Raw genomic sequence first — 14055 nt, 5'->3', positions numbered from 1 at the left:
CTTGGGCAAATCACCTGACCCCTTTGCACCTCAGTTTCTTCAGATGTAAAATGCAGATGTAAATAGGGTCTGCTTCCACTAAAACTGGACCTGGCTCCAATAAATGTTGGCCTTATTTGATTTGGTATGTTCAGCAGTTAAGATCTTATTTACCTATTAAAAAAAACAAAAAACCATAGCTTAGAAACCATGGCTGTGGGCAATGGTTTGAGCTGAAGGGTTGAGCTAAGGAGTCTCTGGGTCAGGCCCGCCACTTTGCAAGCCTCCTTTGACGGTGGAGGGTGTGGACAGGAAGGACACAGCCATGGCAGAGGCCAGTGGCGAGGCTGTTTCCATAGTCCCTGAAGAGGAGCTGTATGTGGCTTCAGAAGTGGTAGGCTGCCTCTGTTTCCCCAGTGAGAGTGGCCCTGGGAGGGCAAATCATGAGGCCCTAAAGAAAGTCCTTGTGGAAGTGAGTTCGAGGGGCTGGGTCCAGCAGGGCAGCCTGGGCGTCCCCAGCAGGGCAGCCACAGTCAAGCCCATCCCATCTTTCTCCCAGGGCACCAACAGATCCAGAGTTTCTTGACCTTGGCATCATTGACATTAGATAATTCTTTGTGGCTTGGGACTATCACATGTATGGTAGGATGTGGAACAGCACACTTGGCCTCTACCTACTAGATGTCTACCTGCTAGACATTGCCACATGTCCCCTGAGTGGGGGAACTTGCTCCAGTTGAGAACCACTGTTGTATACCCTATCCTGATTGCTTGACCCAGAAAAAGAATACAGACTCTGAAGTTAGAGAAGGCTGGGTTCCAGTTCTTGCTCCATCTCATAGGAGCTCTGTGACCTTGGCCAAATCTTCTCTCCTCTTTCCGTGTATATAAAATACGGATAGTAAAGACAGCCCACCACACACAGTGGCTGAGTGGGCTGAAAGAGCTAAGGCAGCCTGATGGGTCCCTGCACATTCTGAGAGCCTGAGAGGGGAAAGAGCATTTTGGTGCCCACTGTGTGCCAGGTTTCCTTCCACTTTCTTTTAGCTTTCAGACTCAGAGGAGCTGATATGAGCCATTTTCTGGGCCCTACCCAAGGAACTGGAATCCAGGCCCATTCCTGGGAGAACAGTGCCTTCTTGCATTAAAAAGGAGCTCAGGGCCTCTGGCTGGCTGGAAACTTTCAGAACCCCACAAACCAGACTGGAAGCTTCCTCAACCATCACAGAATCAGAGCTGGAAAGGGACTTTTCGAGGCCTCTAGTGCAACTCCTTCCTCCATAAGTCCTGCTGAGTGCAAGCTCGGCCTTGCCTGCATTACTTCTTGTGACAGGGAGGTCACCCTCTTCTCCAGAACACCATTGGTGCCTTATGTGCTGGGCGCAGTGATGTGGAGTTCCAGGCCCTTGGCCAAAGTGTCACGGCCTTCTCCACCCTCCACTCTTCCCCTCCCCCTTGGAGGAATGGAGGACAGGAGAAGGGGTTGCACGGACCGGGCAGGGTGGAGGGTGCTTGCCAGCATGAGGGAGCCTGCAGGAATGGCTCTGCAGAGGAAAGTTTGGAAGAGCCAACTCAAACTTTGACTGGAGTCTTTGGGATGTGTCGATGGAGTCCTGGGCCAGTGGAGAGCATGCTGGATAGTGGGAACTGTCCCTGTCCTTCTGATATCCGCAGGGCCCCCATCCTTGACCTATTAACCTCTCCTCTCTGGGCAGAGGCCCCCACCCCTAAGGATGGCCCTACATCCTGGCCACCTTCCAGAAGGTGCCCCTGGTTTCGAGGTCTCCCTCACTTCAGCACCTTGGCTTTCCCCCCTCCACCCCATGCCCTGGGCATGGGAGATCCCAATTCCCACCCAATACCGAAACCAGAATCTCTTCTCTGCTCAACCCTTGATCTGAAAGCCTCTGAGAGTAGGTGACACAGTGTCCTCCCCCAACTTCTGCCCCACTTCAGGTCTCCTCTAAGGCTGGCTGGTGCTCTCTTGATCTGGGGCCCCAGACGTTTGGGGTGGGCCCCCCTGAACCTGAACTTGAACCTGTCGGAGTCTCTAGTGGCATACCACAGCAGGGAAGGCAGCGGTGACGTCACAGGGCATGGGATGGAGGATGTTTGCATAGGTCCTACCCAAACAGCCATAACATCGTCCTTGAACCTCTTGGACACAGAGTTACTCTACCAGATCTTGGTTAATCAGGGCTTGTCCTGGGGAATGAGGCCTCTGCTAACTTGTCTTCCTCCAATGTTTCGGGGAATGTGGTGGGGAGTTGGGTGCGGGAAGGGAAGTCTGAGTGCATGTGTAGACATGTACATATGTGTTCACATGCACACAGACCGTGTAAATACTGTTGAACAGGGAGCTCAGTAGGCAGTATCGGGGGTAGGTCTTTAGTGGGGATCCAAGACCACACAGGTAGGATGTCAATCAAGGTGGGCTGAACTTAGGTGGGAGAGACCACAGAAGAACAGGTTATCAAATAGAGACCCTCACTGGGAGGGCAGGCACCAGGCATGGCCTGGGCATATGCGTGGGCCCAGCAGCTAGACCCATGGGGCCGAGGCCTTCAGTAGGCCATCACACTGCACACCTCCAGGGCACCATTGCATGGAAGTCTATGTGATGGAGTCCTTATTTTGCAGTGCACTGCCTGCACAGCTGTACGAGGCCCTAAAACCCTGACCTGACAATTGTGGGATCAGCTAGCCGCAGCAGTGGGGGCATGGACGAAAATATGTATTGACACATGTACACACATGCCAACATATGTATACACACCAGTGCCTGTACACCCACACTCTCACATGTGTGTGCACAAGGTATGTGTGCGTGCGCACACACAATCACACACACACCCTCGACGCCACACAGCCTGCCCTGTGTACAGTGAGGACTGGAGGCCTACCTCCGTGTGCATGGCCCAGTGAGCCTCCGACCCTCAGCAGCCTGTCTGTGCCCAAAGGGGTCACCGCCCCCACCCTCTGCCCACTCACCTGGGCCAGGCCCAGCTCCCACATCCTCCTGTCTGTGTCTCTGCCTTCTTTTTTAAATTTCTCCCACTCCTTCCACTCTGACATCTGTCTCCTGTGCGTCCCTTATCTGTCGGGGTGATGAGGGGTGGGATGTGGGCGGTGGGGAGAGGATTTGCCTTGACTGACCCTGAATCAGCTTCTTGTAGGAGTCAGGGCCTCCCTTACCACCACCTTGTCCCATCCCAAGAAGTCTCTGCTTGGTGAGGAACCAAGACCTAACAGCCACCCCCAAGTCCTAAGTCAGCTGTCCCCACTCACCCCCACCCCCAGCTCTGGCTAACTTGGCTGTCTCCCAACCTGCCTGCCCTGCCAGCAGCCGGATGGGCATCAAAGACCGCATCCGCATGGGTAGCTCCCAGCGGCGGACGGGCCCTTCCAAGCAGCATCTGGCGCCTCCAGCAATGCCCACCTCCCCGAGCAGTGAGCAGGTTGGCGAGGCCAGCAGCCCCACCAAGGTGCAGAAGAGCTGCAGCTTCAATGACCGCACCCGCTTCCGGGCATCTCTGAGACTCAAACCCCGCACCTCTGCTGAGGGTGAGCCCCCGGGGGGCTGAGACTGATCGAGGGCCGGCTGAGGGCAGCAGGGCGGGGACAGTCCGGGCTGGGAGCAGAAAGATCTGGCTGGCGTCTCAGCTCAGGAACTGATTGACCGTCTTTGGGCACTGATCTTCTCATCTGTAAAATGGGCATTATAATATTTGCTCTGCTATAAAATGGACATCAGACTGGGAATCACGTGGAGGGTGGCATTTCATAGTGGTTAGCAGCATAGGCTTTGGAGCCAGGCTGCCTGGATTTGAATCCTGGCTTTGTCACTTATCTTAGGCAAGTGATGTAATCTCTCTGGGCCTCATTCTTCTCATTCATAAAATGGGAACAATAATAGCATCCACTTCCTAGGATTATTGTGAGTATTAAATGAGATAATCCATGGAAGGTGAACAGAAGACTTTTTGGGAATATTGTCGGTGCTCAACAAACAGCTAAACACAAACGTACTTTGGAAGGGGCAGGGATGCATCCTTGATGAGCCCTGACTGTGCACTGCTCAACACTGGCTTATCTTGTTTACTTCTCCCAGCGACCTGGAAAGTGGGTTCTGTTTTTGTCCCCACTTTACAGACGTGGGCACTGTGATCTCTCAGCTCGTGAGTGGCAGAGCTGCTCTCCTCAAGCAGGCCTATTCAGCGCCAGAGCCCATGCCCTCTGCCTACCCCTCTTCACCGCAGCCCAGGCTGCAAATATGAGACTGTGGACCTGGCGATGTCACTTTTTTTGAGTTTTGGCTCTGCTGGAGACTTGCACTGTGATTTAGGCAGGACACTGCCTCAGTGTTGTCTTCAGGAAAATGAGAGGGTTGGACCAAGCCCCCTGGAAGACTTCTCCCAGCTTCGACATACTTTAGGCCCCTGGGTGGGGAGAGGTGGGGCGAGTGCACAAAGATGGGGAATGGGGACAGCTCCCCCTTTGGCCTGGAAGGGAGGAGACCCAGCCATGTTGTTTCTGCCTGTGCTGTGTCAGCCCTCAGTATGCTGCCTGGCTGACACCTCAGAGTTTACAGAACCCCATAGACCAGTCTGTGAGAGGTGTTGCCCATAGAAGCCTGGGCATGGCTGGTGCCCAGGACCTCCCTTCCCTGTCCTGGAAGCTGTCCAGGCTCTTGCTGCTGCTCCTGTGGGGTGAAGAGAACATCACCTCTCTGTGCAAGGCGGGCACTAGCCTCAGAGAAGCTTCTGTCATTCGGGGAAGAATGTTTTGTTTTAAGGGCCTTCCGTAGTAGCAGAGCTGGGCCAGGGAGCCAGCGGCTTGGGTGTCCTTCCGTCTTAGCTGAAGGAGAAGACTGTGTGCATGATTACATGCAGTGCCATCAAACCCCTTATCTCTGGGGCTCACTGTTCTGCAAGGTGGGACCAATGAGGCTTCCTCCAGGGCTTTGTGCAACAAACTTGCCCTGGACTAGACCAGCTGTGCCCTAAAGCAGCTCCCACCTAGCCACCAGGCAGATGTTCACTCTGGCCACCAGGGCAGATGGGCCTGCAACACACTGGGGCTTTCTACCCTGGGGGGAGGCGGGGTATGAGACACAAGAGCCTCCAGGAAGGTTCTGGACCCTTTCTGGGCCTCTGTCTTCCTATTGGACACTCTATTGGTGGTTTGGCATACAGGGGTTGGATGGGAGGTTGGGAGTGGCTACTTGCCCCATCCCTGCCTTTTCAGAGGCCCCCTCAGAGGAAGTAGCAGAGGAGAAGAGCTACCAGTGTGAGCTCACGGTGGATGACGTCATGCCTGCTGTGAAGACAGTCATCCGCTCCGTCAGGTAAGACTGAGGCCTGAGGTGAGCACCCCCTCCGTGTGCCACCCACTGCTGCTCCCCATCTGGGCGGGCGGATCACTTGAGGTCAGGAGTTTGAGACCAGCCTGGCCAACATGGTGAAACCCCATCTCTACTAAAAATACAAAAAATTAGCCGGACATGGTGGCGGGCGTAATCTCAGCTACTTAGAAGGCTGAGGCAGGAGAATGACTTGAACCTGGGAGGCGGAGGTTGCATTAAGCCAAGATAGTGTCATTGCACTCCAGCCTGAGCAACAAGAGTGAAACTCTGTATCAAAAAAAAAAAAAAAAAGTATTTTTTATGATCAAAAAAGTTTGAAAGCCCCTGCTCTACTGGCTGTCCCCCTGCCTCAGAAATTAAGCAGGGACCAGGGTCTCTTGAGCCCTTGGGCCACAGCCTAGGCATGGATCTGGCCTCCATGCTCCTTGGTGTGCAGTCCTGGCCTAGTCTCCATCTCCAGCCTGCATCTCTAGCTCCAGAAACCCCCTCAACTTCCTAGTTTTCTGGGCTCCCCACTCTCTTCGCTGGCTGTACACCTGCCCACAAGCCTCTTTTCTTTGTATTCCTTTTAAAAATAGAGTCAGGCTGGGCATGGTGGCTCATGCCTGTAATCTCAGCACTTTGGGAAGCTGAGGCAAGAGCATTACTTGAGGCCAGAAGTTTGAGACCAGCCTGGGCAGCATAGTGAGACCTTGTCTTTGCAAAAAAATTAAACATTAAAAAATAAAAAAATTAGCCAGGCATGTTAGTGTGCCCCTGTAGTTCCAGCTACTTGAGAGGCTAAGGTGGAAGGATGGCTTGAGTGCAGGAGTTTGAGACTGTAGTGAGCCGTGATTAAACTACTGCACTCCAGCCTGGGTGACAGAGTGATACCTTGTCTCTAAACAGATAAATATATAAAATCAAAGTCAGCTGGACCTGTCCCCACTACCCCCCCAGAGTCTGAGGCCTCTGCCCCTTTTCACCCATCCATTCTTTCCTCTCCATGTGCCCAGGGTCGAGAACATAGTACCTGACCTGCCCCCTCACCCAAGCCAGCTCTCCTTGGACACCCCACTGACCTCTCAGCCAGCATGCCCCAAACCTGCTCCTCTTCCTGGGTCGGTACCCATTTCACGGCAGTGGCACCACCATCCACTCGGTCACCCAAGCCATGGGAATCATCCTGGACTCAGACCAGGGAGGCTTTCAGCCCCACTTCCTGAACTGCTCCAAGCTGTTCCATATCTCCTTCCCCATCCCCTAAAGCTAGTTTCCCTACCCACGCCTTTGCCCATCCAGGGTATTCTCCACATAGGCTGGCAGAGCCAGCATGCTAAAGCAGAGTAATTGGGCCAGGAACAGTGGGTCACGCCTGTAGTCCCAGCGCTTTGGGAGGCCAGGGCGGGCAGATTGCTTGAGTCCGGGAGTTCGAGACCAACTTGGGCGTCATAGTGAGACTGCCCATCCCTTTAAAAAAAACAACAACGGAGTAATTGATGTGCCTGCCCCACAATGTCCCAGTGCCCAATCTCTGCCAGGGATTCAGGGCTCTTCAAAGAACACCCCAGCCTCCTTCTCGAGGCTAATCTCCTCTCTGTCTTCTCATACCGTGGTGCTCTGAAGCCCGTCCTCCACCCTGGCTGGTGGATTAACCCCATTCCACCTCATCCGTGTTTCTGCTACTTGGAGGTAGGAGAGGCTGGGAGACGCCGCAGGAGGTGCCCTGGTGCTGGACAAGGGGATAGCAAATAGATGGAGATGGGGCTGGGAAGGAATCCCTGCTCGAACAGGACACTCCCTCTGAGCCCCCTCCCCCAACAGGATTCTCAAGTTCCTGGTGGCCAAAAGGAAATTCAAGGAGACACTGCGGCCATACGACGTGAAGGACGTCATTGAGCAGTACTCAGCAGGCCACCTGGACATGCTGGGCCGGATCAAGAGCCTGCAAACTCGGTGGGTGCACCAGGCCTGATGGGAGGCAGGGGCAGGGAGGCAGCGACCCCAGCCCTGCATGAAGTCTGAGGCCAGCTCCAGAGCACCCACAAGGGCTCACTACTGCAGCTGAGTTTCTAAACTGAGGAGGTCCCTGGCTTGCAGTGCTAGCCTGATGCCAGACACAGCACCCATCCCAAGGCTGAAAAACAACCCAACCATAGTTTCTTTGTGTGGTGGGTCCTCTGTGCAAACCCTAGAGCTTTGTTTAGAATAACTGTTTCCTGGTCCTAAAATAATCAGCCTAAAATAATTACTGACCTCCCATCTCCCAAGAGAATAGGCAAATTGTCCTCACTGCCCACCTCTTGCCTCTGGAATCCTCCCACATCCCTCCGGTATACCAAGCATTAGGAAGAATCCTCACCCCAAGACCCGTATCACCTGCACCTTGCCCTTCTCCTCTTCTGGCCTGCATTTTCACTGCCCACTCATTCATTTATTCACTGGAGAAATAGTCAGTGGGCATTTACTACTTGCCAGCCTGTGGGAATATGGCAGAAAGCTCAGCAGAGTTCCCACCCTCATGGAGCTTTCATTCTAGTGGAAGGAGAAGAAGTGATAAATAAGTAAAATTAGAATATATCAGATTACGATAAATACTAAGGAGGAAAATAAGGGTCAGGCTGTTACGGTTTGCAATTTTAAGTAGGTGAGAAGGTTCTAGAAGGAACAGCAAGTGCCAAGGACTTGAGAGGGGCAAGTGGCTGGAGTGTTGGCTTCAGCATAGCAGGGAGCCTGGTGTGGCTGCACTGGAGTGAGAGGTAAGAGGTGAGGTCAGAGGGCTAACAGCACTCAGAGAGTGTAAAGCCCTGTAGGCCCCTGCAAAATGCTGGTGTTCATCCAGGATGAGCTGCGAGCATTGGAGGGTTTTGTGCAAAGGACTGATAAGATCTGAATTGTCTTTTAAAAGGATCAACCTGGGTGCTGTGTTGAGGATGGACTTAGTGGAGTGAGGGTAGACACAGGTAGACCAATGAGGAACCTGCTTCAGACTTCCACGCATGAGACTGTGGGGAGACTCAGAACAGAGTGGCAGCTGCAGAGGCAGGACAAGTGGTCAGATTCTAGATACATTTTCTAGGCAAAGTTGACAGGGTTTTCTGATGCAGTGTTAAGAGAAAGAAGACAGTCAAGGATGAAGCTAAGGTTTTTGGCTTCAGCAAGAGGAAAAATTGAGTTGCCATTCGTTGACATGGAGAAGGCAATGAATGGAGAAAGTTTAGGGTCAGGAGATTTGGGAGGTGCTGGATTTGTGATGCCTACCAGACATTCAAGCAGAGTGTTGATGTGGCAGTTAGATAGAGAAGTGTGGAGTGCAGAGCAGAAGTACAGGATGGAGATGAAAATTTGGTGTCAGGCCGGGCGCGGTGGCTCAAGCCTGTAATCCCAGCACTTTGGGAGGCCGAGACGGGTGGATCACGAGGTCAGGAGATCGAGACCATCCTGGCTAACACTGTGAAACCCCGTCTCTACTAAAAAATACACAAAACTAGCCGGGCGAGGTGGTGGGTGCCTGTAGTCCCAGCTACTCGGGAGGCTGAGGCAGGAGAATGGTGTAAACCCGGGAGGCGGAGCTTGCAGTGAGCTGAGATCTGGCCACTGCACTCCAGCCTGGGCGACAGAGCGAGACTCTGTCTCAAAAAAAAAAAAAAAAAAGAAAATTTGGTGTCAGAAGTGTAGAGGAATTGAAAATTATGGATCTGAAGACATCACTTAGTGAGTGGAGTAAATAGAGAATAGAGGTCCCAGGAGTGAGCCTTGGATCGTGCAGTGTTTCCAGGTTGCAGAGATAGAGGAGGAACTAACAAAGGAGACGGTGAAGGAGAGGTCAGGGAAGTAGGAAGAGAGCTGGGAGAGGGTGGTGGTTCAAGTGAAGAAAGGGTTTGCTGGAAGAAGGGGTGATCCGATGTGTGGAGTGCTGCTAGTAAGTCAAGTAAAATGAGGACAGGAATCGATCAGTGGATTTAGCAACATGGGGTTATTTGGGAGCCTGACAACAGTAATTTTGGTGAAATGGCATGGGTAAAAGCCTGATTGGAGTAGGTTTAAGAGAGAGGGGGAGGAAAGGAATTGGAGGTAGAGGATAGAGATAACACTTTCAAGAATTTTGCTGCAAAGAAGAGCAGAAAAATAAGGTGAGATCAGTTCTAGCCTTGTCCACCCACTTTAAAACTCACATTCCCACATGTGGCCACTCCTCCCATTCTCTTTCCCCTTTCCCCCAGTCCATCTTTTTTTTTTTTTTTTTTTTTGAGATAGTGTCTCGCTCTGTCTTCCAGGCTGGAGTGCAGTGGTGCAATCACAGCGCACTGCAGCCTCCATCTCCCCGGCTCAAGTCATCTTCCAGCCTCAGCCTCCTGAGTAGCTGGGACCACAGGCATGAGCTACCATGACCAGCTAATTAAAAAACAATTATTTTTGTAGAGAGGAGGGCTTGCTATGTTGCCAAGTCTGTCTCGAATTCCTGGACTCAAGTGATACCTCCCTCCCTATCCTCCCCAAATGCTGGGATTACAGGTATGCGCCACTGCACTGGGCCTCCTAGCCCACCATTTCCATTCCTTTCACCAGGCGGTTGTTTTACTTGTCAGGTTTGTGTGTGGTGCCTTTGCTTGACCAATGGGGAACCCCCAGAGCAGGGACTAGTTCCTCCACCCCAACTCAGCCTCCATCTGGCAGGGCAATGGCCCCTCCCTCAGATTACCTGTTCCCCCCCTCCCCCCCGCCGTCGTGCCTTCTCCTTCATCAGGCAACTTAGAATTCTTGTGGAAGGGAGGGGCGGCGTGTGTCCGGGCCTTCTGATGGTTCCCTTACCCATAGGGTGGACCAAATTGTGGGTCGGGGGCCCGGGGACCGGAAGGCCCGGGAGAAGGGCGACAAGGGGCCCTCCGACGCGGAGATGGTGGATGAAATCAGCATGATGGGACGCGTCGTCAAGGTGGAGAAGCAGGTGAGTGTAGGATGGGGTGGCGGAGCTGGCCATACCAAGAAGCTCTGGGGGCCGCGGTGACTGGACACGGGGAGGGTGTGTTTCCCACAGCCGCAGCCCAAGCGTCCGGGAGAAGGCCTGAGAGCCCCCTCCCCAGCCGAAGCCCCAGTCGCCGCCGCCAGACATGCCCATAAACCCGCCCTCTCCTGCTAAGCCCCGCCCCCCAGGTTGCATAAGCCCGCCCATAAGCTTCAGATAAGCCTACCTCAGATCCTCCTACTCTATTTGACCCCGCCTCTCAGTTGTCGCTGTAGCTCGCGGACTATCCCCATCGATCACACCTAACCACTCCCCAGGTTATGCGCCAGTGCCCAGCTTCGTTCCTCTCTCTAGCCAAGCTCCATCTTTCCAAGTGGGATTAGTGCTTCCCAGATAAGCCCCGCCCACTCCACCAGCTAGGCTCTGCCCGGAGACCCAAGCCCCGCCCCCGGCCGCGTCCCCTCGGGTCCCAGGCGCCGCTTCCCAGCTGCGCCCCATCCCCAGGTGCAGTCCATCGAGCACAAGCTGGACCTGCTGTTGGGCTTCTATTCGCGCTGCCTGCGCTCTGGCACCTCGGCCAGCCTGGGCACCGTGCAAGTGCCGCTGTTCGACCCCGACATCACCTCCGACTACCACAGCCCTGTGGACCACGAGGACATCTCCGTCTCCGCACAGACGCTCAGCATCTCCCGCTCGGTCAGCACCAACATGGACTAAGGGACTTCTCAGGGGCAGAGCAGCACACGGCCAGCCCCGCGGCCTGGCGCTCCGACCGCTCTCTGAGGCTTCCGGACTCCTCTCGTACTTGAACTCACTCCCTCTCGGGGAGAAAGGCCACACGCAGTATTGAGCTGCCTGGGTGGGCGTGGTACCTGCTGTGGGTGCCAGCGCCCCTTCCCCACCTCAGGAGCGTAAGATGCCAGGTCGCCCAGAGGGCGGCAGCAGCGGCTGTCCCGAGGCCTCTGGGCCCCCCAGTGCCCTGCCCACTCCATCAAGGCCCGATGTGGCCCGCCTGGCAGGGGCACAGCCCCGGGAGTGGGAGCGGGCGCTGGGGCCCTGGGCCCTGACCCAGCTTCCAGCTATGCAAGGTGAGGTTTCTGGCCCACCCTTCGGACACAGCAGGGAAGCCCTCCCGCCAAGTCCCCGCCCCACTTGGGGGTGGGCCAAGGTGCCCCCACAGGTACCCACAAAGCACAGGACCCTGCCACAAGGCAGGTGGGCACCATATATGCAAACCATGTTAAATATGCAACTTTGGGGACCCCCATGGGGTCTCTCTGCCCCTCCCTCGTTGGGAGCTGGGCCCCCAGCAATAGCTGGTCTCAGGCTGCTTGGCTACCACCCTGTCCCTATTCTTTGGCTTATCACTCCTTCTCCTCCTAGCATGGGGCCTGTTCTCCCCTGCCCTCTCCTAAGGGCAGTGCCTGGGCCTTTCTTCCCATTTGCAAGTGTCAGCTCCCAGGGGGCTCCCTTCTCCTGCTGGGTGGCCACTCCCCTCCTTGGCCCTCCAGACACCACTCATAGTCAACACAAGTTTCTGTATCCTCCCCAAAACTCCCAGACAGTGCTTCGTGGATGATCACACAAACATAGCCTTTTAGTTTCTCCAGACAGGGAGAAAGCCTCTCACTCTCAAACATGCAATGACGTGACACACTTGGAGACATGAGCGCAGAGCCACTCAGCCGCTCCTGGGCCTCTGCAGCAGATGCCAGCAGACTGGCCTTGCAGGGTGATGTCCACTAAGAGGAAGACCCCCAACTCCATCTGAGCAGGGGAAGGAGCTTTGAAGTAACCCGAGAGCTCTCCAGGCCTCACCCAGACCTTTACCCGCTCTCCTTCAAGAAGATCTCCTCTCTGGTCCAGGAGCCCTAACCCACTGCCTCTGCCTGTCCCCAAGGGCCCACCTCCCTGTCTCCACAGCACAACTCGAGCCCAGGCCTGACACCACTGGAGAGACCCCAGGCCCCCTTCTAGCCAGGCCTGTGCCTTCCTAGTCACTCTCACTCCCAGAGAGAATAAGAATGCATCTAATATCTATACCAACCATGCATCCGGCTTCACATGCACTGTCTCCCCTCCCTCCACACCCCACTTCTCTTCAATTGGCAGCCCCACATCCGGGCATAAGCCCCCATTCACCCCAGGAACACTTTCTTATCCCCACCCGTTTGCTCCTCTTCTGCAAAGCCAATGCAGGTGGCAGGAAGGTGAGGGGTAGTGGACCAATGGCAACCCTCTGTGGGAACAAGGGGCCGAGGCCACGCTGCCTGCATCTCATGCTGGGGACCTGCATGCGCCAGCGCCAGGGTTTGGACTGGATCTTGCTCAGTCCATGGTGCCCAGCCTCTGCCCCAACCTGACCTCTGCACGTGACCATCATGCCCTGGATGGAGCCTCTCCTGGCTCACCCCACCTGCACTGCACTGTCCCCAGAGAGCCACCCCTCCACCCATTCAGAGACAGCTGTGGAGAAGGCCAGGAGAATGGGATTACCCTATGACCAAGGAGACATGGGAAGAAGCCCTCCTTCCTTCCATGATCGAGGTTCCTCCATCAACTCGGTTCTCAGATATGCAAGTACCTCACTTTGTTAACTTATTAACTTATTGGTTTCATTAAAGTTTTCAATAGGAGGTGATTGTTCTTGGTTTTGTTCAGCGGCTGTGAGGTGAGGCTCCTGGTTTGGGGATGGGGACAAGGAGATTTGGATTAGTCAGGACTCTTTGTTGTATACAACAAAAACCCAACCCCACATGGTTTAAACAAACAAACACAAAGAAACTTATTGGCACAGATAACTAAGAAGTCCGGGGGATAGATTTGGTTTCATGCACAGTGAGATCTAGGTGCTTAAACATGTCGGGACTCTGTTTCCTGTAAGCCTTCCTTTCAGGCAGGCTGACCTCTCACGGTGCCCAGTAAAAAGTGGGCCCCACTTTCCTAATAGTTTGCATCAGTCAAGATCAGATCAGGAAGGCAGAAACAACACTAAGTTTTTCAGCAAAATAATTTATTATAGGTGATAGGTTGCACTGATGCAGGAGGGCTGAAAGAACAAAAGAGAATTTTCTCTAGGTGATTCTGAGATAGCTAGAGAAAATAACTGCAGAAAGCAGTTAACACTCCTAGAGCTGCAGGAGTATAGAAAACAGGTTAGGGTTATCAGAACCCACAAGCTTGCGGAGAGGGAGCCTGGTAGTGTTGGGGCTCAGAGATCTGAAAAAGAGGTACTCCCTGGCTGGTGCTAGTACCTCTCAGGGGATACAATGAGACTTGTCTGGGAGTACGGGAGAAAAGCCGAAGTGTGGGATCAACTGTTGCAACCTGGCTGTCGCTGATAAGGATAGGAAGCAAAGGAAGAGAGAAGTCTCCACTTTTCCTGCCTTCCAGTCTTCCCCTAGTGCCCCTTATTGTCAAAGCTAGGGAACAAAGGAGTGATGTGGTTTGCAGAGTCGTAGCCCCAGTATCACAGAGTTAGAAGGTTGCACTTGGAACTGAAAGACAGTAACATGGGCACGGGCCACCCCCTTGGACACACAGTTTCCACAAACATCAATCCACACATGCTTGAACCGCCATATAATGACAGTAACTTCCACCTAGTAAGATGAAACTGTCCTTTATACAAGTGAAGACACTCTAGTCCCCTCCCCCAAATGGGAAAAACACAATGTCCTACGGTCCAACAGATGCATCCATCTCCAGGGTTTAGTCACAGAATCCATGTTTGGGCTAAGTATTCCTCTTACTCAGGCACAATTCC

At 53.9% G+C, this 14055-nt stretch overlaps 1 protein-coding gene across 3 annotated transcripts in view; it reads left to right on the top strand.

Moving 5' to 3' along the window:
* KCNQ4 (potassium voltage-gated channel subfamily Q member 4) overlaps window positions 1–12925 on the top strand; it is a 56945-nt gene extending 44020 nt beyond the window's left edge. For 2 of the 3 annotated variants that reach the window (XM_033226910.1, XM_033226908.1), the window contains 5 exons: window positions 3323–3543; window positions 5227–5326; window positions 7148–7279; window positions 10142–10271; window positions 10794–12925. In XM_033226910.1, coding sequence (XP_033082801.1) covers window positions 3323–3543; window positions 5227–5326; window positions 7148–7279; window positions 10142–10271; window positions 10794–11006 — 796 coding nt within the window. In that variant the 3' untranslated portion in view covers window positions 11007–12925. The remainder of the gene's footprint in view (window positions 1–3322; window positions 3544–5226; window positions 5327–7147; window positions 7280–10141; window positions 10272–10793) is intronic. The other variant, XM_033226909.1, reaches the window with a different exon arrangement.
* The last annotated feature ends 1130 nt before the right edge of the window (window positions 12926–14055 follow it).

This window comes from Trachypithecus francoisi, unplaced genomic scaffold, assembly GCF_009764315.1.
Source record: "Trachypithecus francoisi isolate TF-2019V2 unplaced genomic scaffold, Tfra_2.0 Lachesis_group12, whole genome shotgun sequence".
Classification (NCBI taxonomy): domain Eukaryota; kingdom Metazoa; phylum Chordata; class Mammalia; order Primates; family Cercopithecidae; genus Trachypithecus; species Trachypithecus francoisi.
This window is presented reverse-complemented; position numbering and strand designations above follow the sequence as displayed.